Source organism: Erithacus rubecula, assembly GCF_903797595.1.
Source record: "Erithacus rubecula genome assembly, chromosome: 20".
NCBI classification, from domain to species: Eukaryota; Metazoa; Chordata; class Aves; order Passeriformes; family Muscicapidae; genus Erithacus; species Erithacus rubecula.
The window spans coordinates 10,999,487-11,027,164 of NC_136672.1; the positions used below are offsets into that span (position 1 = coordinate 10,999,487).

General features: G+C 50.8%; 1 protein-coding gene across 1 annotated transcript in view; it reads right to left on the reverse strand.

Annotated features, from left to right (window-relative positions):
- The window catches only part of RPTOR (regulatory associated protein of MTOR complex 1), a gene marked incomplete at its 5' end in the record, with an annotated part of 102,646 nt that overhangs the window by 56,310 nt on the left and 18,658 nt on the right, over positions 1-27,678 (reverse strand). Inside the window, 6 exon segments of the mRNA XM_079323682.1 lie at positions 4,446-4,590; positions 5,457-5,557; positions 8,545-8,604; positions 11,861-12,036; positions 14,096-14,242; positions 18,002-18,160. Coding sequence (XP_079179808.1) covers positions 4,446-4,590; positions 5,457-5,557; positions 8,545-8,604; positions 11,861-12,036; positions 14,096-14,242; positions 18,002-18,160 — 788 coding nt within the window.

Consider the following 27,678-nt stretch of genomic DNA (forward strand, 5'->3'; position numbering starts at 1 on the left):
CAGAAACCCTCAGAGAGCAGAAAGTGAGCCCAGTTTGGGCCTGTGTCTGCCTGCACCCACAGTTCCCATTAGCTGGTAGCTCCTGCAGGCTGATTTGCTGATTTTCCTTACACTCAAATTTTTGGGGCTGACTCAATGTCTAATGCATTTAATTCTGTCCTTTTTTTTTTTTTTTTTTTTTTTTTTTTTTTTTTTTTTTTTTTTTTCCAATACTGTATTCTTGATGTCTTGCAGTGCTCTCCTTTCCCCTGGGAGTGGTGGGATCAGCTGCTCCTCCTCAAGCCCAATTCTGGAGCCATGAAACATCTCTGAGCTCCTGGAGGCTGTGGGACAAGGGACACTCCAGATTTGCTGTGCCAGGGCAGTGCCAGCCCTGCCCTGTGTGACCCCATTGCCAGATCCCAGCTCACCTGGGTGCCAGTGACCCCATCACCTCCCTAAGCTGCTTTAGGGCACAGCTGGGAAGCAGCTCAGACACAGCTATTTTTAAAAACTGGTTATTGCTGTGAATATTTGGCACAAATCTGAAATCCTTTTCTTCTCCCAGCACATCCCCCTGCCCCAGCCACAACTTGGGGCACAGGCTCTGCTCTTTCTGTCCCACATCAAAACCCCATAGTCCAATAATGGGACTTGGAGATGCTAAGACTAACACATGGACACAAAAAAATATCTGGTTGCAGTGTAATCTGAACTAATCCAATCCTTCAAAGGTCACACAGCTCCAAACACCTCTTCAACAATCACTTTCTTGGTGCACAGGCAGGGAGTGTTTGGGTGCAGCTGCAGGATTCTCATTTCCCTGAGGGATGGCTGATCCATCCTGCTCCCCCTCTCCTGCTCCACCTGGAATTGCCTTGCTGTGTTATGGTTTTGTTTGCAGCCCCAATCTCCAGCTCCCTGCATTTGCAGTACATTATGACTCCTTTCAACCCCAATTTCATGGCCTGCAAACACACCACAGTGTTTCTATTAGGGATGGGTTGTAGCTCTTCCAAAGCATAATTAAGGCACTTGGGGTTTAATATATGACCTGTGTTAGGAAATATTTCCAAACACATTATTAGGCCTTTTCAAAGGCTGTGAATAAAAGCAGCTGGCACCAGCAGTAATGCACAGACCCTAATCCATCACAGAGATCAAGGTGCTGACAGAGCTCTGTGCTCGTGCACAATAGACAGAGCCCCTCTCAGCACAGCCAATCAATGCATATTAATATTAATGTTCATATTAATCCTGCATTAGAGCACTGCCTGCAGCAGCCAGGACCCTGCAGTGAGAGGCAGCACACAAACACAGGCAGCCCCTGCCCCAGGGGAGGGGGCTGAGCAATAAAACAGAAGCCAATAAAAGGAGGAAAAGCAGAGGTGAAGTGTCAGATTCTGCCCAGGGTGCACAGGCAGAGATCAGCTCTCCTGACTCCAGAGCACACTGCTCTTCTTGGTCAAGGGAGGAGACTGACAGCTCCTGGGCCAAACATCCCTCAAAAAATGGAAATTGTCACTGTTCCTGCAGCTGCAGCTATAAAGGATACAGTGATCTCCCAGATGAATTGGCCAGAACACCAACCTGGAAAGGTTAACTCTTTAGAAAGGCAGAGCAGCTCCAGCAGCCCCAGCACTGGTGTCACAGCTGTGTCACACTCCCAAGCTCAGGAGCCAGCCCAGAGTGACCTGGGAGCTCCCCCAGGCACAGATGGGCTGAGCAAAGCAAACTGAGCAGAGATTGTGCCCCAGGAGGGGCAGGGGGATCATCCAGGGGGTGAACAGGGAATGTTTGCAGTGCTGCTCCCACCACGGGCACATCTTGTCACAGCAGACAGACCTGCTCCCCAAAACACTGCTGGGGACCAAAAACCTGGGAAAAGTCTGATAAAACACCCATCAGAAAACTCAGGAGCCCCCCAGCCCCTGGCTGGAGTTTGACCCTTCCCAACTGTGGCCAAGTGCCCCTGCCCTCACCTCACCACCCAAACTGGAAAGTGGGGCTGCAGCTTTCACATCAGGGATCCATTAGAAATTCCTGAGTGAAAGGTGAGAGACAAGTAATTATTTTTAGAAAATATTTAAACGAGCCCTAAATTAGTTTCTAAATCTGTCCTCACTAAAGCTCCCAATAAGGCACCTCGGACAAAAGTGGAATTTTCCCCTTGGCTGGATTTGCTGCACACTGCACGTTTTTTGGAGGGCACTGAACAAAGTGTGTCACTTCCCTGCTCCCCTGCTCTCCACCTCACCAGTGTTTAGGATTGACATGGAAATGAGCTCCTTGTGTGCCTGTTCTTAGGGAATTTCTTCTGGTTAATCCTAAAAAGCAGCAGCAATGGTGCTGGAGGGGCTTCACAAAGCCAAACCATCCCAAAGGAATTTCCAGCAGCACTGTGCTCCAGAACCACAATATGAGCACAGAAAATGGGACCCCACTGTGCTGCCATGTGAATCTGAGAGATACAAAATGGGATCCAGGAGTTCCCAGTTTCATTCCTGTGGCTCAACCCACGGATGGCAACACCAGCTCCAAGTCAAGTCACATTCCCATAGGGAACCAGAAACACAGGCTTTTAATAGGCTGGCAATAAGAATGAATGATGTCCCTATAAGGAGCAGAAAATATAGATTTTTAATATGCTGGCAAAAAAGCAAGCAATAAATAACAGCAGAAATTTACTGGTTTAATTTTGAAACTGCTGCAACACCGTGTCCTCCCCTCCTGCACTTGCAAACTGCAGCTGATGGCTGGAGCTGCTGGAGCTCTGCCACAGGCAGCAGCAGCTCAGAGCCAGCACAGGGTGGCTTTTCCTGCTCTGCCCTTCTGCCCTAGCCCCAGGTGACACTGACACAGCAGCTCATCCCATGCACAAGTGCCTGCAGCAGTTTTCCTCAGAGCTGCTGGTGCAAAGCACTCAGGGGCCTTGTTTGCCAGAGCTCAGAGTGCTCAGCTGCCCAACTCCAGCCAAAGGCTCCCCACTCCCCTGCTGGATTTTCAATAATTCAAGCAGCTTTGTGGTACCAGCAAATGGCTCCTCAGTGTTTGCTGCACCTGCACAGGCTCCTGGGGCTGCCAGCCTGGCTCCATTCCCCACAGAAACCACACCATGAACCAGGGAATGTTGGGCTTGGGAGGGACCCCAAAGCTCAGCTCTCCCCAGGCTGCTCTCAGAGTTCTCAGTGCTGCACTCACTCATCACCACCCTCTACCTTCACCTTCCTCCACATTTTCATGCAGGAGACCTATGAAAAAGCTGCAGGTTGGGACCCCCAGCTGCCTTCAGACTCCCTCAGCCTTCAGCAAGGCTCTGCTCTGTCCCCTCAGTGCCACTGCCCCACTCTGTACTTGGCCCAATTTGGAGCTGCTCTATTAATCACAGTGAGTAAGAAAATAAGAGCCAGAATTGTGGTTATTACTGTTATTATTATTACTTTTACTGTAATTGTTCGTGGGACATTGGTTTGATAGGCAGAACTACATGTAAGAGCTTTTTGATAAGTGTGCCACCTCCATTTCCATTAATCATCTTAAAAGCAGCAGTACAAGTAGAGGAACTCGACAGCTGAATTTCTTCTACTTCAGCAACACAAGCTCAGGATCTTTCCCTGTGGGGCTCTGCCCACCCCCCAGAATCCCCAGGGACCATTTTCACCCTGGGAAAACAAAGGCAGCAGATGACCCATTTATTTCTGTGGTGTTTGGAGGGAAGGATGACAGGGCTGGACTGAAGCTCTGCACCACAGAATGACAGGATAATTATGAATGCCCAGAGCAGAAGCAGCTTTGGAAATGAGCTTTAGGCTGCCACGAGCTGCTCCATTCCTGATGCAGACTGAAGCAGGGAAACAGACTCAGGTGGGATCATGGAAGGGTTTGGGCTGGAGGGGACCCCTGCCACTATCCCAGGGTGCTGCAAACCCTGTGCAGCCTGGCCTGGGACACGGGCAGGGATGGATGCAGGATGCAGGGTGCAGGGAATCAGGATTGAGGGATGCAGGGATTCCAGGGATTGCAGGGTGCAGGGGTTACAGGGTGCAGGGGTTCCAGGGAATCAGGGATCCAGGGATTCCAGGGACACAGGGTGCAGGGGTTACAGGGACACAGGATGCAGGGGTTACAGGGACACAGGATGCAGGGTGCAGGGATTACAGGGTGCAGGATGCAGGGTGCAGGATGCAGGGATTACAGGGTGCAGGATGCAGGATGCAGGGATTACAGGGTGCAGGATGCAGGGTGCAGGATGCAGAGATTACAGGAAGCAGGATGCAGGGGTTCCAGGATGCAGGGGTTCCAGGGTGCAGGATTCAGGGATCCCACGGACACAGGGAGCAGGATGCAGGGTGCAGGATGCAGAGATTACAGGGTGCAGGGGTTCCAGGGTGCAGGATGCAGGGATTACAGGGAGCAGGATGCAGGGGTTCCAGGATGCAGGGGTTCCAGGGCACTCCCCCACTCACCACATGGCATGCATGTACGTGGGGGGCAGCCGGGGGCTGCTGACGGGGGTGCAGTTGTAGGACCTCATGATCCTCTCTGCCAGAAGGAAGTTCCGGAACAAACTGGCCACCAGCAGGTCCTGCCTGAAGAGCTTCTGGAAGAGATCTGCCAAGAGAGTGCAAGAGGGGTCACCACACACCCCTCAGCAGCTCAGCCAGGGGGCTCAAGGCACAAAACCAGGGCAATGCTTTGGTTTGTAACAGGGAATCCCCAGCAGCCCAGAGGGGAGGGATGACAACCAGGGAAGGGAATTCTGCCTTCAGAGCTCCCTCAGAGCACCAAGGCCACTCCATTCCACATTAATTCAACATTTTCTACCTTTTCTGCCTTTTCTGGATCAATTCCCTCTTTTGGTGTCTCAGCTCATCCTGACTAAGATTTTGGAAAATTACTGGGGGAGAACTGGACCTCTGTGTACTGTTTAATCAAGAACTATCCATCTGTTAACTGAAGTTTGATGTGCTAATGGGAAGCCAAAATGAATCCTAAAAGATAGCAAATGTGCTCTTTTCTACAGGGCAGACAAGAATTGATGCCATGTGAGCATTAGAAGAGCAGGGTTGGAGATCTGTTTACAAATTTGGCTGCTTGTGCTCCAGAAGTAGCAATTCAGAGCACAACAGGGGTAGAGAAATGAGGGATGAAGTTACTCATGGGAAACAAAACTGCCTTACCAGCAAAGAGGGGAAAAAAAGCCTTTATTCATGCTACTAACCAAGGCTGCAAGAAAACAGATTGCTCTGTACAAATCCAGTAAGAAAGAGAATTATTCAAGCCACGACAATTGTGTTAGCACAGAAAAACCCTTTCTGGGTTCTAATGATCAGCTCTCTGCAATGCTCTAAAAAGAACAAATAAAAAACAAACTAGCTTTCAGCTCCATCCTGACCTGTCCTTCCAGTTTCAGGGTTTAATTTTCTGCCCATTTCAGTGTCTCATGGATCTGACTCCTCACCCCTCCCTCCCCTCACCTCTGGGCAGGACATTCCAGGCAATGGTGTCTGTGATGGCTGTGAAGATCCAGTTCAGCTCTCCCAGGGGAGTTCTCCTGTCATTCAGCCTCCCAGGAATCCTACAAGTGGGGAAATAAACCCTTAATAAGACCCCTGCTATGTGCCTTTCTCCTCATGAGAAAGTATCAGCAACAGGATGAGGAAGTTTCAGAAACGTGCAGCAACAAAGTAATCCTGTGGATTTAATCCTAATTTAACCCAATTTCCTCTCTGTGACAGGTTTTTATGTATCAGAAGCACCAGGAGCAAGGCAGGAAACCTTTCTGTGGCAACTGACACATGCAGCAGCACCATTCCTGTGTATAAACACAGCTCTAAACCAGCTAGAAATTAACATCTTATGAAAAATTCCTGTCTGTCTGCTATCAGAGGCAAAGCACACATCTCTGAAGCAGTGTTTGCTAATGGATCCCCTGGAGCCAGCACAGGGAACACGAGGCCACAGAGGCTCTGGGAGGATTCCCCAGCAATATTTGCATTGCAGAACACCCAGCACAGCACAGCACAGCTTCCCCAGCCAGGCTGACACTGTGATGGCAACTCCCAGAGCAGGAATCTCCCCAAGGACAGGGTGCCCATCCCTGCAGGTGGCACTGAGTGCCCAGGTGGGATCAGGCACAGTTTGGATTCTGATCTTGGAGATTTCTCCCAAATGTTCTGTGTGAAACCTCAGATGTCCCAGCACAAAGGCCAGGGCTGCCCAGCTGGGCAAAGCTGAGCCCTGGCAAAGTGGGAACACAGAGGGGAGGCTGAGCTGGAGCTGAGGACTGAGCACAGTGTTGCCATGAAAACCATCCCTGGGAGCTGCACTCACAACAGGCTGGGCTGCACTGCTGAGCCTGTGGCACAGGTGACAAAGGAGCTGGGGGAGCACAGGGAACTCCTGCAGGGCACACCAGGGCCAGCAGCACCCCCTGAGACACAGAAATCACCCCTGACACCTCCTGGGAGCTCCTGCAGGGAAATCAAGGGGCTGGAAGCTGCCAAAGCCAGGTGCAAAGGCAAACCATGAATTACCATCTTCCACTATAAATAATAAACAGACGTTAAAACATGAGCAATTTCCAGCCCATGACATTTGATAATGCTTCAAGTGGAAACAAACATTAATTTTAGTCTCACATCTGTTATTTCTGGTGACTTTATGGATGTGGTGCTGGTGCAGAACAGCCTGGAGCAGGCTCTGCTCTGGACCAGGACCTTCCCCATGCTGTGACACCCAGAGGGGCCCTTGGTCACCTTGTCACTCTCAGGAGGGACAGAGGGAGCAGGCTCCTCTCCAGGGACAGGACCCTGAGCTGGGGTTCAGACACAGCCATTCGTCAGGCTGACACACACTCTCTTCTGAGCAGCCCCACCAGAAGCAGGAACAGCTCCCAAGGAGTTTTTTATTCTCCCCTTCTCAGGGAATATTTGTTTAGGATTCCCTCCTCCTGCACAATGGAAAATCCCAGGAATGCCATACACCATTCCTGAGAGTGGGATTTGGGGAGTGGGAGCCCAGTGCAGCAGCAGAGATTAAAGCACCTTTGCACATCCCCAATCCTGGGCACCCAGTTTAGGATCCCCATTACCATGGGGTTATTCCCATAAACCATTCCTTAGTTTTTTCCCCAAACTTTTTGAAAAGCAGCACAAAGCCCATTTCATGTCACTCAGCAGCCACACCTCCAGCACAGATGATCTGAAGTCTTGGGATCAAACAGAAAAGTCCCCCCAAGGCAGGAGGAACGTGGACAGAAACACTGCCAACAAAAGATCTCATGAGGTGGCAGCCAGAAGTTCCCAAATTCCCAACACTCCACCAAAATTCCTTTATCTTCTGCTGTCTGGCTCCAGCAAAGATCTTTATTTCTAAGCTGAGGGATTGTTTTGGCTTCATCTCAGAAGATGTGAGCTGTAGATGCACATCAGGACCCAGCACACGTTCAGGACATGGGCTGAGCCTGGATAATTGGAAATTGGAGCCCTTCAGAGAGGGTGCAGCTTCATTTAGCCTCAAAGCCTGCAGCTTAATTGCAATATAAACTCCTTCCCCAATTTTACAGACAACTGAATTATAAATTACAATATACACAGGCAATCCAGGAATTATTCTAGTTCTGTCTCGAGACTGTAATAAAAATCTGTGTTTTCTAGAACTGATATGAGGAGCAGATGAAGATGATGAGTTTAAATATTGGATCTGCACAGGGACCCTTCCCCTGGAGAAGCCTGGAACTCACAGGAGCCTGAACAAAAACCCATTTCTGCCAGGAAACCTTCACTGAAAGAGGATTTAACACCCAAGTGCTCTGTGAGCTGAGTCAGAGCTGCCTGGCTCACTCCTCCAGTGACCTCAGCAGTCTTTGATTAGACACACTCTTGTAGCAATTGTTCATTAATTAACATCCCACAGCCATTGTTTATGCAGTGGCCTGAGGTGGCCTCAGTCTCCTCCTCATGCCCAAACCTGTGCACATCTCAGGCACAGCCCCAGGAAAGTTTCATTCCTGCTTCCCATCAACTCCAGGCCACAGGAAACCCAGAGCCCAGCACAATTTCCCCAGAGCTTTCAGAGGAAGCAACACCCAGAGGTGAATCCTTTCCCTGAACACCACTCTGTCAGACAGGGGTTATCTCTGCCCTGTCAGCTGAAAACTCTATTTTTATTTTGGTCCAATGAGTATCTCTGAAATACAGCTTCATTAAATTATCACTCTCTCCCCCAAGTTGAGAGGAGATAACCAATTTTCCCCTATAAAATTAGCACAATACAAAACCTTAACAGTGCTGATGAAGCTGGCCAGCCCAACAGACCTGTGTGGAAGGGCTGGCAGCACTGAGAGGCTTTTTCAGCCTCAGCTGATTGAAAACAGGCAAAAATGGCAGAGGAAATTGGAGCTGATGTGATTTCACCCCATTTCTGATAAGGTGCCCTTGGCAGCTCCAGTTCCCCACACCATGCACCCCTCACTGGGACTCTACAACACTTTCCTGGTAAGAATTCACCCTTCTGCTCTCCTAACCCCTCTCAGGACACACCAATCAATCAAATTTGACTTACTTCTCTATTAAATCCAGAGTGACTCCTGGCACCAGCCTGACACTCTTCTGCATGCAGAACCTGGGGAGAGGCAGCAAAACAGAACAAAACTGAGTGTTTAATGGGAGAGGATGCAGGAGGAGGGCTCTGCTGCTGCTTTGAACCTGGGGTTGGGTAGGAAAGCTCAGCAGAGCCCCAGCATTGGTCACCCTGTGACTGTGGGTGATTTCCAGTCAGCTGCCAGGGTGACAATGCTCCAGCACAGTGTGGGGAAAGGGCTCCCAGCAGCCAGCACAGCTCTGGGGAGCAGCAGCTGAGCAGGAGGGCTGTGCTGCTGGAATAATCATCAGCCCTGCCTGGGCTTCCCTGGCAGGCAGGGGAGGAGCAGGAGGGCCAGACACCTCTGTCATTTAATTAAAAAAACTGCTGACTCCATTTCCTCAGCCTTCCAAATCCCACTACTCCAGGAACAGCAGCCCTGGAGTGCTGTCAGCAGTGCCTGGAAAATCCCCAAAGCTGCCAAACAGGAGTGTGTGGGAAGGGGAGCACTGCCTGCCTCCTCCAGCCCTGCCTGAGCACAGGGCAGCTCTGGGATGGAAACAGCAGCTCCAGCTTGGAATGAGCTCCTCTGCAGGCTGCACTCCCAGCAGAGTAAATTCCAGAGGGGGAATTTCCCCCCAGTGCCAAATCTGACATCTGCCCTGGCTGCAGAGCTCTGGGGACACCAAGGGCTCAGCAATCCCACACCTCTCCTAGCACAGCACATCAGCCATGCCCAAAGGGCTTCCCCAGCTGCAGGGGAGAACAATTACTCATTAAAGACAAGACATGCAGGGCTCATTTCTGAGATCCTGAGGAGCACTCCAGTTTTCCTGTGGCACCCACTGGAGCCCAGGACTGGGACAGCTCTGGACAGCTCATGGTCCCCAGGCTGCTTTCCTGATTCCTGCATCATCCAGCAGAAGCAGAGGCCATAAAGAACCTGCAGTGGGATCCCTGGGCAACCTGCTGAAATAGAAAACCCTTACAACAGTGCATTAGAGAACCATGCAGGGAAATTCCCTCCTAAGCAGCCCCAGGCAGACTCAGCCTGGCAGGTCCCTGGGGTGAGCTGGACACTTCAACCCTCCTGATGGGGCCTGGAAGGAGCAGGGGAGCTCTGCAAGGTGACATCTGCTGCCCCTGGGAGTGTCCCAGGCCAGCTTGGACAGAGCTTGGGAGAGTGGAAGGTGCTAATATTCCCAGATTAAAGAAGATAAAGGGTTTATTTTTGGTTAACAGCTTTGGGACATCATCACAGCTTGGATCAAATTCTTAGAATGTATCAGAGGGTTTGGTTTTGCATTTGTTGTGTTTAACATCAGTAAACACCAATGAGCCACAGCAGCACTTATTATTTACAGGATTGTATGGATAAAACCACACCTACAACAGTGCCAATGGACTGGGAACACACAAGGAGCACAACCCCCATCAGAGAATGGATTCCTGAGAGTGCAGTGAGCACCTCACAATCACTGCACTGAAGTGGGAGCAAATTCTTCACTATCCAGGAGCTCCCATGGCTCCTGCCATGTGCTTCCAGCTGAGGTGTTTAAACCCTTCCCCTGAGCAGTTTTACAAACCCCTTTCCTGTCAAACACCCTGAGACACAGCTCAGAGAATCTCTCCTGCTCGTGCAGGTGTAGCCTGAGCAGAACCTGCCCTGCTCAACCCCTCAGCCACGTTCCCATGGAGATGAGAAACAGAAAATTCCTGAACAGATCACAGCATCCAAAAAAAAAAACCCCTTTCTTGGCATATCTAACGAACAAAACCCACCAAAAAACCTCTCCTGGGGAACTTCACACACCCAAAGCAGAGCCTGGCCACAGGAACCTGCTCAGTTTGCTGCTAATGGGAAACAGAAGGAGTTTAAAGAACTGTAATCAATCACAAGTATCTCCAAAGGGCAGTGAGTAACACTTGGAGCTGTGGTGACAATTTCTCAGCACCACCTGCAGTGTCCCTGAGCTTCTGCTGGCCAAAAGTGCCCTGGAGTTTCTCCACTCTGGAGCAGCACAGACCTCACCAGCTGGAGAGGAGCAGCTGGGAATGGAGCTGGGAGCTCTGGGGGCTCCAGGCTCAGGTCCCTGGTGTTGGGTAAAACACTGTTTTTGGAAAGTTCCTGCTTTCTGGAGCAGCCTTTTCCAACCTTCTGCCTAATTAACCTGGGCTGTCATTCCAGAACATCTTTCCCTGTTTATCACTCCCTTCCTCTCACTCCAGCACTGTTTAAAGCTACTGCATTATGTACAGCAACTGCAATATTTGGAATGTGATTTGTGCAAAGGACAGTTTACAGAAAGTTGCATTGCACTGTGTACCACTGCTGCTCTCTGAGGAAGCAGATATCTAATTCCCAGAACAGCAAATCCCTTAATCTGAGCAAACCTAGATATTGAGCTGGAAACTAAAACACAATAAGTAGAACACAGCAATATTTTCACCTTTCTAGTTCTCATTAATAAGCTGCTGTCCCCAGTGCCCAGCTCCAAGCCTGCTGTTCAACAGAGCAGGGGAGCTGTGGGTCAGGAGCAGAGTCTGGGCTCCCTGAGCCCCAGGAGGGGCAGGGGCAGGACAGGGGGAGGGCAGGGGCAGGACAGGGGGAGGGCAGGGGGGCAGGGCAGGGCAGGGGCAGGACAGGGGCAGGGGGAGGGCAGGGGCAGGACAGGGGCAGGGGGAGGGCAGGGCAGGGGCAGGAACAGGGGCAGGGCAGGAGCAAGGCAGCAGGAGCAGGGCAGGGGGGGCAGGAGCAGGGGCAGAGGGGCAGGGCAGGGCAGGAGGGCAGGGGGACAGGGTAGGAGGTCGGGGCAGGAACAGGGGCAGAAGGGCAGGCCAGGGGGACAGGGGGCAGGGCAGGACAGGGGCAGGGGCAGAGGGGCAGGGCAGGGGGGCAGGAGCAGAGGCAGAGGGGCAGGGCAGGGGGTGTCACTCACCAGCGCAGAGCGATCTTGATGGGGGTGGTGAGGCAGGGCAGGGATAGGGGCAGAGGGGCAGGAGCAGGGCAGGGGCAGGAGCAGAGGGACAGGGGCAGGGGGGCAGGGGCAGAGGGGCAGGGGCAGAGGGGCAGGAGCAGAGGGGCAGGAGCAGGGCAGGGGCAGGAGCAGAGGGGCAGGGGCAGAGGGGCAGGGGGGCAGGAGCAGGGCAGGGGGTGTCACTCACCAGCGCAGAGCAATCTTGATGGGGGTGGTGAGGCAGGGCAGGGATAGGGGCAGGAGCAGAGGGGCAGGGGCAGGGCAGGGCAGGGTCAGGGGGGCAGGGGCAGGGCAGGGGCAGGGCAGGGGGTGTCACTCACCAGCGCAGAGCAATCTTGATGGGGGTGGTGAGGCAGGAGGTGAACAGGTCTGCAGGCAGGTCTGGGATCATGGGCAGCAGCTCGTTGGCCTCACAGGCTGCCAGCTGGATGCAGTTCTTCATGGAGGGGGGCAGAGGCATCTGGGCAAGGGGGTGGTTGGGGTTGATGGCAGCCACCTGTGGAGAGCAAGGGAATTGCCAGAGGGGAGTCAGGAATTACCAGGGGAGCTGCCAGAGCTCCTGGTGACTGTCCAGCACCAGCCACAGCTTTAACTCACACCTAATGACAGCACTCAGCTGCAGAGGCCAGAGCAAATACCCTGCAGTCCAAACCTCAGTCTGGAAAGTAAAAATGCCCTGCAAACCAACATTTCAGTTTTCCAAAAACACACTGATGCTCCTATTTAAGATTCTGACTAAGAACATGAACTTGGATACTAATAATTCAGGGAGTGAAAACATAATCTTCCCAGCACCTTTCTGAACCAGGTAAACAAAGTAAACTTCAGCCACCAAAGTTTCTTTCCAACATTTTGCATTTTTTTTCATTAGGGCAAGATATGGAATCAGAAGGTGAGAATCCCTCTGGCAGATTAAGGGAAGAACAAATTCCTCTGATCTCCTTGCAGGGAAATGGGGAACAATTATCCTGATCACTCTGGCAGCCCCTCTGGAGCACCAGTTGCAGCTTTGCTTCCCTTTTCATGAATTTGAAGAACTGGATAATTTATAATTTTCCAAATGAATTCCCCTGCACGCCCTCCTGAGTGTGAGCACTCTGCTGTCTCTGGCTGCAAGGCTCTGCCTTCCTCTCCCCACGAGCAGGAACCTCACTCAGGCACCAGGAGCTCATGAAAGCCAAGGCAGAAGGAAAAGCTGACACATAACCCTGGAAGCATTTCCAGAACAAATGAATGGCAGTGCTAACCTGTGCTGCAGGGCTGTCCCAGAGGGGATGGGATGGGATGGGAATGGGATGGGATGGGATGGGATGGGATGGGATGGGATGGGATGGGATGGGATGGGATGGGATGGGATGGGATGGGATGGGATGGGATGGGAATGGGATGGGAATGGGATGGGATGGGATGGGATGGGATGGGATGGGATGGGATGGGATGGGATGGGATGGGATGGGATGGGATGGGATGGGATGGGATGGGATGGGATGGGATGGGATGGGATGGGATGGGATGGGATGGGAATGGGAATGGGAATGGGAATGGGATGGGAATGGGATGGGAATGGGATGGGAATGGGATGGGAATGGGATGGGAATGGGATGGGAATGGGATGGGAATGGGATGGGAATGGGATGGGAATGGGATGTTTGCTGAAATAAAGACTGGATCCCTTGTGCTCATCCCTCTTTGCAGAGGTTTTCCTGCACAAGCTCCATATGCATATCTGCATATCCCAGGCTATCAGACTGTCTGCCTCAGTACCATGGAATTTCCACCTGCCAAAGAGCCCCCACTAAAGCACCTCCAAAACTTTTCCTTTTCCAGATTTCCTTTGGAATTCCAAGGGAAAGGACTGACAGGCAGGGACACAACATCTGTTTGGAGGTTCTATTTGTGACACTCAGTTCCCTGATTAATTACTAATCCTTCCTTGAAGTTTAGGGGTTCTAATCCAGTGTCCTGCAAGTGCAAGAAGTGAATCTTTAGGAATGTCCTTTCCCTGTGAGCAGCAGGGGGGAGGCTGCACAGAACATTCCAACTCCTTCCCTTCCACTCTGCATTTCAGATTTGCTTCAACACATTTATTACTAATTCCATTTGCAACCCAGGACAGCTTTTCATTGGGAACACATTCCACACTCTGCAGAACTGGAACCACCAGGACAATCCCTGTGTGGATCAGGTTTTTGTTGTTCCACATTTTCACATTCACTTCAACAGCACAAAACCACAACTGCATGGCAATCCAGCCCCAGACAGCAGAGTTTTGCAACCAAAATAATGATGTCTTGCTCACCTCAGCATTCATCTCAGCAGAAAAAGACCATTAGGGCCCAAATTGATTCTATTAACATTAACATTTAATTAGTGCTTGTATTAAAAATCATTCCAAGTTTAATGGCATAGCAAACTGAACCCGAAAGATCAGAGCGGCGAAGTTATTTGCAAATTAATTTGCTTTCCACCACCAGTTTTAAACACATTTTTCTGTGTGTACAGCAAAGCAAGCTCCAAGTCCCCTTGTGCTGAGCAGAGCCCTGCAGGGGCCTCACCTCCAGCTCCTGCTCTCTCTGCAGTGCAAACTGCTTGAAGGACTTGACGATGAGGCCGGCGTTGGAGCAGTCGTAGACGAAGATGGAAGGACTCCCCATCCAGGTCTGCAGGTCGTAGATGGACAGGGGGATGTACTGGGTGTAGTTCTGGGGAGAAAAGCACCACTCCAACACCAGCAACACAACTGGATCAGCTCATAAAATACACCCACAAAAGCCCAAAATAAAGCTGGGCTGAGCAAATTAATGGGTGCAAATCTCAGTCAGTATCGACCAATAATGGGGATGTGAACCCAAGTCAACACGAGCAACAAGCAGATTTTATTGTGGTGTTATTTGAAACACCCAACTCTAAAAAAAAAAACAAGCCAAAACTTTGCCAAGAGTTTTCAGTATCAGATATTTAGAGCTCTGATGTGTGCTAACAACTCCAAACAGCATTTAATAGCCCAATTTTATCCCAAATTTCTGCAACACTGATAAAGGATGCAAACCAGCTGTCTCTAATTTAACATCAAACATCTTAAACTGAAAACCCCATCAATAAATCAGGATGGATAATTAAGCCCCTGCAGCCCATCAGCACTACCCTGCCTGAGCCTAACGAGATGCTTCATAATTTTATTACAGCTTTAGCTTCTGTGCAACTTTTCAAATTACCCATTAAAATTAAAACCAACAAAGCTGCCTTCAACAGAGTGAAGTGCCCACAGTTCCCTTTCTGTAAATAAGAAGGATCTTGTTCCTTGTCTTCCATCTTAACCAACGCCCCCAAATAACTGGAGGCAAGAGGATAAAAAATCCAAAAAAATCCATTTAAAACCAGCTCTGAGGAGCCAATCCTGAAGCAAGTGAGCTGAAAAATACAAACCACAGATTCCTGCCTGCCAAGAGTCACCACCAAAGACCCAGTGGCTGCCAGCAGGATCCATCTCAGCTGCAGGCAGAGGGCAACCTGGTGTTCCTCCAACCCTGAGCTCAGCCCAAAATCCTCAGGAAAAGCTGTGATGTTCCTATTAACATCAGCAGGATGATGGATGGGATCATAATTCTCATTTAAATTCAAGAGACTTAAAATAGCTGTAATAAAACCAGTAAACTTTTTACAAAAATCCAATTTTCAAGGACACGTATCAGCGTCGATAAAGACAGGAGGGATCATAAACCATGTGTTACATAAGGCAGGGAGGGGCAAGGCACTTCCACAGCCAGCTCTGCCCATATATAACAGTTTGGGATGTTTCATGAAAATTAATAGGGAAAACTGTTGATAAAAGCTGAAGTTTTAGAGAGCTGGAGGGAGGAAGGAGGCACAGCCTCTCTTAAGGTCACCCCTCACGTGAGGCACATTCCAACCCCAGCAAGCTCCACATCAAAATCCTGCCCTGACACATCTCATCAAGGACATTTTATGGGCAGGCATTGTTTTACCTTGCTATTTCCAGGGCATCCTGCTCCAGCTAAGATGGGATTATAGCTCTGATTAATACTGTGGTATTTCCACCCAGAAGAATTTTATGTTCCAACTCTACTGTGGGGGTCACATAAAACATCCAGTTTGCTAATGATATGTAAATGAGGTGGTTTGAAGCAAGAAGGGGTGTTAAAGCAGAGCTCTGCAGAGCAGCTGCTCAGGGTGATGCTTTGATGCTGGTGCCACACTGGGCAGGACACAGGGTTGGGCATGGAGGAGAAGTCAGTCCCTGCTCCAGCACTGCTCTACCATCCCTCTGTGCCTCTTTTTGGGAAACTACAGCTCAACTGGAAACTGCTCCTGGACAGATTTCATCCCCAATTGTCTGGTGAGTAACTCAGAGATGTTTATAATTTGCAGAGAAGCTCCTCAAAATATCAGAATAAACACATCTGAAGTTGGGCCGTGTTGATTTTTCTCCTCGTGAAGCCACGTTGAGATTTGCTCCCTGTGGAACAGCAGCTAAACCAGAACATTACTCCTTACTAACAACAGCACTCCCAATAAATACATGAAAAATGTTATTGCAGCCTCAACGTGTGGCAAAAGGCCAGAAAACACCAAATTAACCAGTTCCCAGGGACTGCCTTGATGCTCTCTTGGTGTGTGAACACTGGGCAGTGAGTCAGAGCAGGAACAATTCTGAGTTTCCACACTCCCCTTCCATCTCTGTGCTGATAATTTCTGGTTTCAGCACTGGAGAGGAGCCCCTCATGCCCCACAAGGCAGGGACAGCCTGTGTGGCAAAGGAAAAAACAGGGAACCAAATACCTGGGAACTCACCCCAAACCTGGAAAAGGGATGGGACAGTGGGCTCAGACTGAGAGAGGGGAAAATCAGGGTACAAACTGGGAAGAAACTCCTGCCAGTGAGTGTTGCATAAAGGTACAGATATTATAAAAGAAAAGCCTTATAAAATATGGGTTAGGCCCTGCTACTCTAGCTAAGAGAACTAACTTGTAAGTTCCCATGTGAAAGAATCATAAGAATGAAAGTCAGCACAATAATCTATTCTGGTAACACCTGCAAAAACAAGAATCAGTCCCATAAGAACAGTGAAGAAAATAGGTAAACATGTCTAGAAAGAGAAAATTTGACAGAGATATGCAATACCCCTTAGCAACCAATAAACTGAGTTTCACTGCACTGCTGACCAATTAAGTTTAACAGGCTCCCTTCTACAATTTCCTATAAATATGAGCTGTGTAAGTGAGGAATGGGCTCTTCATGAAGAAACTGAGCCCCATCTGCTTATTGCTGCAGCTGAGGGTGGGGGGCCCTGGCACAGGTGCCCAGAGAAGCTGTGGCTGCCCTGGATCCCTGGCAGTGTCCAGGGCCAGGTGGGAGGTGGCACTGGCAGGGAGGGGTGGCACTGGCAGGGGAAGGGTGGCACTGGCAGGGAGGGGTGGCACTGGCAGGGAGGGGTGGCACTGGCAGGGGAAGGGTGGCACTGGCAGGGAGGGGTGGCACTGGCAGGGAGGGGTGGCACTGGCAAGGAGGGGTGACACTGGCAGTGCAAGGGTGGCACTGGCACTGGCAGGGGTGTTCTTGGCAGGGTAGGGGTGTGCCTGGCAGGGTGGGGGTGTCCCTGTCTGGGATCCAGGCTCCCCCAGCCCAGCCCAGGTGTGAATGCAGGCTGGCAGGGCAGGGCTGTCCCTGGCAGGGCAGGGGTGGCACTGGCAGTGCAGGGGTGTCCCTGTCTGGGTTCCTGGCTCCCCAGCCCAGCCCAGGTGTGAGTGCAGGCTGGCAGTGCAGGCTGGCAGGGCAGGGTTCCAGGCTCCCCAGCCCAGGTGTGAGTGCAGGGGTGTCCCTGGCAGGGTTCCAGGCTCCCCCAGCCCAGCCCAGGTGTGAATGCAGGCTGGCAGGGCAGGGTTCCAGGCTCCCCAGCCCAGGTGTGAGTGGAGGGGTGTCCCTGGCAGGGTTCCAGGCTCCCCAGCCCAGCCCAGGTGTGAGTGCAGGCTGGCAGGGCAGGCTGGCAGGGCAGGGTTCCAGGCTCCCCAGCCCAGGTGTGAGTGCAGGGGTGTCCCTGGCAGGGTTCCAGGCTCCCCCAGCCCAGGTGTGAGTGCAGGGGTGTCCCTGGCAGGGTTCCAGGCTCCCCCAGCCCAGGTGTGAGTGCAGGGGTGTCCCTGGCAGGGTTCCAGGCTCCCCCCAGCCCAGGTGTGAGTGCAGGGGTGTCCCTGGCAGGGTTCCAGGCTCCCCCCAGCCCAGGTGTGAGTGCAGGCTGGCAGTGCAGGCTGGCAGGGCAGGGTTCCAGGCTCCCCAGCCCAGGTGTGAGTGCAGGCTGGCAGGGCAGGGTTCCAGGCTCCCCCCAGCCCAGCCCAGGTGTGAGTGCAGGCTGGCAGTGCAGGCTGGCAGTGCAGGCTGGCAGGGCAGGTTCCAGGCTCCCCCCAGCCCAGCCCAGGTGTGAGTGCAGGCTGGCAGGGCACACCCACCTTGTTGAAGACCCAGATCTCCCCGTTGACGGTGGGCCGGGGCACGCCGTGCCCGTTGTAGTGGAACAGCACGCGCTCCTCCTTGGCGTTGCGCCGCAGAGACGTGCACAGCTTCTTCACCTCGTCCACAGTGGGGTCCAGGCTCTGCTTGTACCTGGCCTGGGACAGCAGGACAACACTCAGCACGGCCTCTGCCTCCTCTGCTGCCTTGCACTCAGCTTGCACACTCCCCACGCTGCCCTGCTCTAGGATAGAGCTCTGAGCTCACACACAGGGACACAAGCTCTCCCAGCTCAGCACACACAACAATCCCCACCCAACCCACAGCCAAGGACAGGCTGCAGCTCCAGCCCCAAACACTGAAACCAGCAGCAAATGGAGGAGAGAATCTGGGAGGGTGGGAGTGCAGAGCCTGGAGCTGGGACTGGACAATGAACCCCAATGTGGAAATAAACCCAAACTGATCAAAATATGAAACTCCTGACTCTGAGTCCATCTCAGGCTCTTGCACTGCCCCAGGTGAATCTTTGAAGGGTTTTACAAATCCCTGCTTTATTTCCTAAACTCTGCCCAGCCTCTGCTCCAGGCAGCCTCCCAAGGCATCAATCCCAGTGTGGGTAGAACTTTGGGAAGAGGAAACACAAAACATTGGCAGTGGGGCTGGATAAGCAAAGCCTGTGGGTCTGTGTGGGACCCTCATACACACCAATAGCACAGGTCAGAGGGAGCTTAGCACAGCTCCCTGCTCATACCCAGCTCACTCACTTTTCTATTATTAATATTCAAAAAGCCTTAGGAAGGTGAAATCTGTTTCAACATTAGGCAGTATCAAAAGTAACCCCTCACTTAATCCTCCAATTCAGACCCTCTACACCTCCAGCTGAACAAATTCCCTATTTCCAAGAGAGAAAATTGTACAGGTTGACACTATTCTTCACTATTCTTGAGACAAAAGGCCACAAAAAGCCCAGGAATCTGACATTCACACAGCTGGGCAAAGAGGGGAAAAGTGATGGAGAGCCCTTGGCAACTGCCCCTTGCCTTGGGCAAAGCTGATGCATTCCCCCAGCTGTGGCTGTGGACACCCCATCCCTGTTCCTACAAGCACAGAGCACATTGAAGGATGGAGGGAAAATCAAACTGGCAAAACCCCCAATGCCTCAAACCCCTTTAAACTTGGCTGAGTCCAAGACACCCAGGTAGGAGCAGGTTTGTCAGGCTCAAAAGTGCATTTTTTTGTAGTAAGGCCAAATAATAACAGAAAGTCTTTCAGCTGTCCTTTGGAAGACAAAAGCCTGGCTCTTTCTCTCTTCTCCAGAGCTGTAGAGAGAGACTGAAACCCCAGATTCACAATAAAAACCTTCAATCTGATGTAGTGAAATAAAGACCCAAGTTTAAGACAAACACACCTCTCCAAAAGCTGCCATTGGGAGCCTGTTTATAAACCAAACCAAGGCCAAAGTTTGGGCTTTTTAGGTTTTTCTCTGTGACAGCCAAACACAAATCTCTTAAAATGTCACAGTAAAAGAGGATGAAGGATTTAAATTGTTTTTCTGAGAAGCCTGAAGAGCAGACACAGTGCTGCTCAATTAACAGGCAGAGTCTCCAGCCAGCAGGGGAGAGGGAACAATGAATGGAAGCATTTAATGATGGCAACACCCAAGAAAAGCAAGAAAAAGGAGGAAAAATATGAAGCAAGAAGCAGTGATGTGACACCCTCATCCTTCCTGGGAACCTCAGCACTCAGGAAAGCCAAGAGGCTGCATTCATCTTCCCACAGAGCCCCCACCTCCTCCTCTCTCCACTCACAGCAGTGATGAAGACACTGATTTGCCAAAATGTGCCCCTTAAATCCCAGCCTGGTGCTGGCAGCTTCAGCAGCCACCCAAACCAGAGTGCTGGGGAATTTCAGCTCTTTTTTTTCCTTTTTCCCCAGGAGAACAGGCTGATTCCATCCCTCCTCACGTCCCTGGAGCATCAATATTAAACACAGCTTGCAGTTAATGGAGGTGGATTCAGACTCCAACACTAAAGTCTGTAGATCTCAATTTCCAAACTGCAAACAGATCATTTGGGCCTGGAGAAACAGAGGATGAGGGAATGGAAGGGAGGGGGAGCCTGTGAATAACAGGCTGAGTCCTACTGCCAGCTCAGGGCTCAGGTGGGAGTTTTAGATGTGACAAGAACCAGGTAGGTGAGTAACACCCCAGCCCAGGTGGTGCCTTTTCTGCCTTTTTCTTTCCCCCATCATTATTCCTTCCCCTCCAGCTCCCAGCAGGAGTTTCCCAGCACTGATGAGTGCAGAAGGTAACAGAGCCCAGCCTGTGGGGCTCAACCTCAGCAGCTCCTGCTGGTCCCACAGGCACAGCCCAGACCTTGGGCTGTTCTCCCTGTTTTTATGAGCCACTGGCCAGCTCCTGGCCCTGAGCCCCACACTGCCCTCCTGCCCCCCATCAGGAGCCTGGGACAGGCATTTCCTTGGAAGGATCCTGTGCTCCTGAGCACTCCCAGGCAGGACAGCCCAGCCCTGCTGGGGATGCAGCTGCTCCCCTGGACTGGCAGCTCCCCATCCCCTCCTGCCTCACTGAGAAGCTCCTGTCAGAAGCAGCAAGGGGTGGCCTGACCCAGGAGCTTCTCATTATTCTGCTCACACAGGCAAAGTTAAAAGTTGGGCTTGTTTATTGGCACAGTTCTGTTTATCCAGCCTTGTCCCTGGTAATTTGTGACACTTTAGGATGTCAGGTTTTAAGGCATTTCACCTCTCAGTGTTGAAACTTCAGGACTGATAAAACACTGTATTGACAAATTTGCATGAAACAGGAGGGTTTCAATAGAGAGGAATTCTGGCACCCAAACCAGGAAAATAAACCAGTTTGGGGGCAGCAGCAAGTGGTTCTACTGGGACATTACCCATGTTTAATGCTGAAATGGGAAGTGAGACAGTGCCAACCATCCCCTGACATCCCCACAGAATCACCTCCCAAATCATTACAAGGGTTTTGCCTCTACCAAAGGAAAAATCAACCAGCCAGGTGCTCACTGCCAGGCAGGGCACAGCAGTGACCTCTCCAACATGAGTCTGTGGAGGGGAAAATCCCTTCCCTGGATTCATCAAGTCCCACCCCACTGGAATGTCAGGATGCACTGGCTGCAGAAATTCCCACAGTGCTCTGGACACTGAGCTTCAATCAATGGCTCTGCTTGGAAACTTCACCTAATTACAGGTTTTGCTTTGATTTTTAATGGGCCAGGACACAGTGAGACACTGGAGGAGCCCCAGGCCCCTCTCCAGAGGAGCTGGGCTGCAGCAGCTCCCTGTGCCAAGGGCTGTGCTGTCACCTGAGCCACCAGAACTGGCTCAGCATCACCTCCCAGCCCAGTGCTGAGTCCAGCAAACTCAGGATCAGCTCCTGTGAAAAGGGAGGAATGCAGAGTGCCAGAGGTGCCAGAACAGGGCACTGCAGCTGCTGATGCTGCTCAGCCCAGTGGCAATGGAAAGTTCTGGAAGCCAGGCCAGGCTGCCATCAGCACTGGCACTGCTGCAGCACCCCTGCTCCTTCACAAGGGAGAGGGACTTTTTCCCTTGAAGAAAATATGAGGATAAACCTATTTTCTCATCAAAGCCATAAAAATTCAAGTCTTCCCCTTTGATTCTCCTGCAGCCCAAGCCCTCAGCCTTTGTTGCAGAAAGACTCCACAAGACTCAGGCCACAGTGTGTGTGTGATTCCATGCCAGAGCCCCAACCCCCAGCACAGAGGACACAGAGTCTATGAAAAATGTATGACAAATGTCTCTGCTGGCATCCAGAGCTCTGCTCCTCACAGGCTACAGCATCATCCTCTCCTCATTCAGCAGAACAAATCCTGAAGTCACTCCCCTTTTATCCCTAAGATACCTTACTGAATGTGTTCCAAATTTATCCACAGAAGAAACTACTCCAACATTCAGTATTTTATACTGAAACTGCCTTTTACACCTCCCTGCAGAAGAAGGATGCTCCTACCCAGAATCTATAATGAGATATAAAAGCTTTATTTGGCTGGAGATTGGGTTTTTTTAAACAGCTTCTGGGTGACAAAGAATCCCAAATGCAAATGGCACACACAAGGCACTGCATGTGGTGAGTTACTGTGGAGGGTAAAATAAATAAAATAGAGGCAATAGAGCTGCAGTGTGTGAGGTTTCAGGTTGGGTAAAATAAATACAATAGAGGCAATAGAGCTGCAGTGTGTGAGGTTTCAGGTTGGGTAAAATAAATACAATAGAGGCAATAGAGCTGCAGTGTGTGAGGTTTAATGTTGCCTCTGAGCTGCCCAGAGCAGCTGTGGCTGCCCCATCCCTGCAAGTGTCCAAGGCCACCCTGGCTCAGTGACAGGGGCTGGGACTGAGGGTCTGTAAGGTCCCCTCCACCCAATTCCAGGATTCCCTACCTGCAGCATGGACAAGCCCCAGAACTGGAAGGTTTCCTGCCCTGGAGCCTCAAGAGCAGGGCTGGGGGGACTTCCTGGAGGAGCCAGTCCCACCCCAGTTGTCCCAGTGCAGAACCCATCACCTCCCCACCCTGGCTGTCCATGGTGGATCCCAGACTCTGATTTGCAGCTTTCCCCATCCTCAGCAATGCTTTTCCCTAATCCAGGTTCCAAGGAGCAGCCCAGGGTGCAGCTGCCACTTGGAGCAGATCTGCATCCCAGTTTCCAAAACCTGAGACTCTGCCATGCACACAGCCAGCCTACTTCACATGATTTAATTAAAAGGAATCAAAGCAAGCTAATTATTCCAAGAGAGGGGTTTTTGGAACGGTGCCCAAATTGGAAAAACTCAACTAAAAGAAGCCTTCCAAAGAAGTAAGTGACAGCAAGCCAGGAGGAATGTCACCAGCAGCTGCCAGGGCAAGGTGGGCAGTTCCAGAGCAGCCCAGGGACCCATCCTGGGTCAACACCCAGCTCAGCCACACTGGGGCAAATACCTCACAGGCAAAGGGTAAAACCAGCCAGAGATGCTTCTCAGATGCTTGAAGCCTTGTTAAAGATGAACACTAAAAATCCTGGATTAAGTTTTCTTTTAAGTGAAGAGCATAAAATTGAATTAATCCATATTCCACTTTATATGAGGCAGCTGCCAGTTTGATGCAACGTGTTCCTGAGAGTGTCTGGAACAAAGTGGGGCTCAGACACATAAAACAGGCACATATATGTCAAAATTCCCAGCCAGGATGAACATGTGGTGCACACAGCAAAGCAGCACCATTATATTTTACTTTTTAAATCTCCTGAACACATTGGAACATCTAAGCAACGAACAGGAACATGGAAAAAAAAAAAAAAAAAAAAAAGAAAATCCAAGGTAGGATCAGCCAATTTCAGCAGCTGAGAAGCCTCGAGCTGGTGCAGCCTCCCCAAGCACTGTGGGGGTCACAGAGAGACCCCCCAGCTCCCACACCCCCACCCCACCTCCAGGAACCAAAAAGTAAAAACTGAATTATCCCAAGTATTGAATCACTGAGCATCACCTGCAGCTGGTAGAACCCCTCTGACACACCTGGGTACCAGGAGAGGGGAAAGCAGGAAACATGACATCAGTTTGTAAAGGAATCCAGAGGAAATGCAGGCTGAGCTCTGTGCTGGGTGTGTTGGTGAAATAATGACAAACAAACAGAACCACAGACTTGGAGGAAAAGCCCATTCAGCATCTCTAATGAGAAGCCAGACTTTTCAAATCAAACCCTTATCTTGTAGAGCTTTCTAAAGAAATCAAAGAGCACAGAGATGAGAGGAAGCATCCTTTTGATAAAAACCCATTTGGATTCCCAGAGGCTCTTCAGCAAGATCTCAACACAGATTTGGAGCAAAGTCCATTTATAAAGACTTGCTGTTTAAGCAGGCAGGTGGGGGGGAATCCCTAATTTCACCCATGGAGGGAAGGCTCTGGGAAGCTGCAGGAGGATGTTTTGCAGCCTGGGCCATCAGCACATTCCCAACCACTGCTGCAGGGAGGGAGGGAGGGAGGGCAGGAGCCCTGGAGGGCTGGCCCAGAGGCACTGCAGGGTTTATTTTCAGTTTTCACTCACCAGTTTCCTTCCCCAACTCCACTACTACACCTCTCCCAGGCTCTGCCTCCATGTGATGCCAGGCTGGCCTGATTCCAGGCCTGCTGAGGGGGAAGCTGTTCTAGTGAAAAACCACAGACTTCACTCACAAACACAAATACTTTGTTCTTTGGTTCAGCCAAAACGGTGATTAATAACCCGAGCCTGCAATTCACTGTGATTTCATTTTAAAACTGACTAAACCACAGCTCTTTTCTTGCATCAAAGGAAGATTTAGGATCCTGCATTTACACTGGCTTTGGAGACACATCAAAGGACAGGCACATTCAGAGCTGCACACAAACACTTGTGGGTTTGCACAATTCCACACTAAACACCCCAGCCCAGTGCCAGGGTCACCCCAAAACAGTGCCAGGGTCACCCCAAAACAGTGCCAGGGTCACCCCAGCCCAGTGCCAGGGTCACCCCAGCCCAGTGCCAGGGTCACCCCAAAACAGTGGCAGGGTCACCCCAGCCCAGTGGCAGGGTCACCCCAAAACAGTGCCAGGGTTACCCCAAAACAGTGCCAGGGTCACCCCAGCCCAGTGCCAGGGTCACCCCAGCCCAGGGGAGCTGCAGACAGGGAGCAGCACAGCCAGCCTGGTGTGTGATAAGCTCAGAGATAACTCAGCACTGTGAGAAGTGGCTGCAGCTCATCCCCATCAATCACAACCCCAATCACCTCCAGCCCACGCTGATATGGCCACAATAACTCTGGGGTTGGACACATCGTGCAAACACAAATTATTCTGAACCACATCCACAGACTCTAAGCTTCTTAATTTTATATTAAAAAAGCCCCACCACCTCCTTTTAGGTGCTTTAATTTTAGGCTGTAGGCACATGAAATTACCCTGATGCAAATTCATGAGGATTAGGCCAAGATAATAAAAACTGCATATTTAAGTACAAGGGAGTGTGCTGGAAATCCCAAATTGGCGTTACAGGCAGCAGCTTAACCTGGTTAACACAGGCCAGGAGAAAACATTCCTGATAAAATTATTAGTCATTGCTAACTTGAAAAATATTAATTACAGTGAAGACAAACTTAGAGATGCTTTAATTTAAATACTAAACTAAGCCAAAGGGAGACTCTCAAGTCCTCTGCAGGTGTTTGGGTGCATTTCTAGCCCCTCTCCACCTGCCCCTGCCCATTCCCTCTGGAGCAGCCTGAGGCTGCCAGGGCAGGATGGTGGCTGGAGCCAGCTCTGAGTGTGGCACAGCCCCTGCTGTGCCAGCAGCCAGCACAGTGGGGACTTTCCCTTCCCTCTGCAGAGACTCTGACCTTGCTTTCAAGTCCAATGTGAAATGAATTCCAAAGTACCTAATCCTGGCTGTGCAGGCTGATCCAATAACACTTCCAAAAAAAAAAAACCGCCTCTGAGCAGTTTGTTCATGAGAACTGATGTTGACAGGGAAGACAAAAATCAGGACAACCAACCTTGAGCTGCTGCTCCAATACATCCACGAGACAGGTGTGCTCCTCAGCAGTTCCAAGCTGCTCCACACTGCAGCTTTGTGCCAAAGTTCACAGAAATTCCACCCACCAGCCTCCTGTGTTGGGTACAAATCCTCCCCAGTCTGCTCAAACAACCACTCTGACAGGGCTGCCTAAATAACTGCTTACTTTACACAAAGGGGATGGCAAAAGGACTCAAACCTGCTTCTCATGTGCCAGATGTGCCCCTCAGCCTGGTGACAGCTCGATGGGTCACACCACAAGGTGCCCTAACAGGATTTTAAACAAGCATCAGTGCCAGCTCAGCTCCATTGCTTCTCTAGAACCTCACTTTAAACTTCAGGGATCTTCTTGTTTCTTCAAGAGAAATCTGGATCTTACTGGGAGCCCAGTTTAGGCTGCAGGAGAACAAACTGGGAAATTCTCCAGCTGGGTGTCTTCATAGCCTGGCTGAGCACTCCAGAGAGGAGCTGCAAGGCTGGGGCCCTGCAGGGCAAGAACTTCATCTTCTCAATACTGAATAATTGTTTAGTAATTTCAGTTCTCCTCTGATTGCAAAGTAATTGCTTAATGAAGCAATTTTCTGATTAAACACACCTTAAGGAGTCAGGAGAAGGAAAGCCAATCATTCCAAGGTTTATACTTTGCTAATCTCCACAGGAAAGGAGTTTAAACCAAAGCATCTCAGGATTTTCTCATCCTGCCTTAGAAAAGAGCATGAATATAAATAAAAATGTCAATAATTTCCTCTGTTCATCTCTAAGTTTTGCACAAACTGGTGGTGTCTGTTAGCAAGGAGCATCCTTTGCATGCCCCAGGCTCCAAGCACTGCACCCTCTCCAGTGGATCCAGTGCTGTTTACTGGGCTCCAGGATGGATCTGCAGGAGCCTCCTCCTTGTCCCCCATCCCAGGGATTCACCACTCCAAGGTGTTTTTTTAAATAGGTCACCCAGAGCTGGCTGGTAATTACAGAAATGTGTTAATCAGCTTTGCCAGGCAGAGCTGCTTTTCTCTCCAAGAGCCTTTTCCTATCAGCTCTTCCTTCCCATCTCTGACAACCAACATCAATGGCCACAGCAAAATACCCTCAAAACCACAAACTGTGCTCTGCCAATCCTGGCCCCATTTTGATGACAGAGCACAAACCAAAGCAGACATGGAGAATAAAACATGAAATGAAGTTCTTGTCAGCAGTGGAATGAAGGCTTTGAGCAGGAGCTCAGCTGCTGGCTGATCTCCCTCCCAGCACATCCTGCCCACTGCACTCCAGCCTTGCAGCAGATGCCAGGACCCACAGGATTTCAGGATTTTCCCACTAAACTGACTTTGCAAGGTTGTTGAATGGCAGAGCTGCTGTGTGCAGTGCAGGAGCAGCTCAGTGCCACTGCCTGGTCCTGCAGCTCTGAGCACTTCCCCACAGCAGCTCATGCCTGCAACCATTTTTTTTCCCTTTTTGTGACTCATTTTTCCAGGAGAATCTCTGAGATACTAGCATTAGGTACACTACTGCTGCAATTTCACAGTTTCCACTTTCAGGGGTGTGTTACAGACTCATCAGGGGTTTTTCCTCACTGTCCCAAGCACTAAAACACGAGCTGTGCCCAGAGCTGCAGCAGGGAGCCCCCCTGCAATTCCCAATTCCCAATTCCCAAATTCTCAGCTCTGCTGCTCCAGGAGCCCTTGCACACACACAGCTCCCAGGGCAGTGCCCAGCTGAGGGTTTGCAGCACAGGAGAGCAGCTGCCCTGCCCTGCCCTGCCCTGCCCAGCCTGAGGCAGGGCTGGGATGCAGATCACCTGGAGCCTCCAAAGGCAAAACTACAACCACTGACTCACTTCTCATTTTCTCCACATTCCCAATGCATTACAGAGTGGGTTTATCCTCCACCACACTGAAATCTGCTTTTCAATGGCCACTGCTTCCAGAGGGGCATCCAGCCCTGGCTGACAGTGACACTCTGACCACCACAGCTCTTCAGACAGAAGAACAGCAATAACTGAGTTTCACAATTAGACTTGTTGACTCCACTTCTGTGGCAGATTTCCACCCCCCCCCCAAAAAAAAAAAACTGCTGGTTTATGCTGAAGACAGTTGATCTTTAACAAGACAGCAAAGGATTGATACAGCAGAA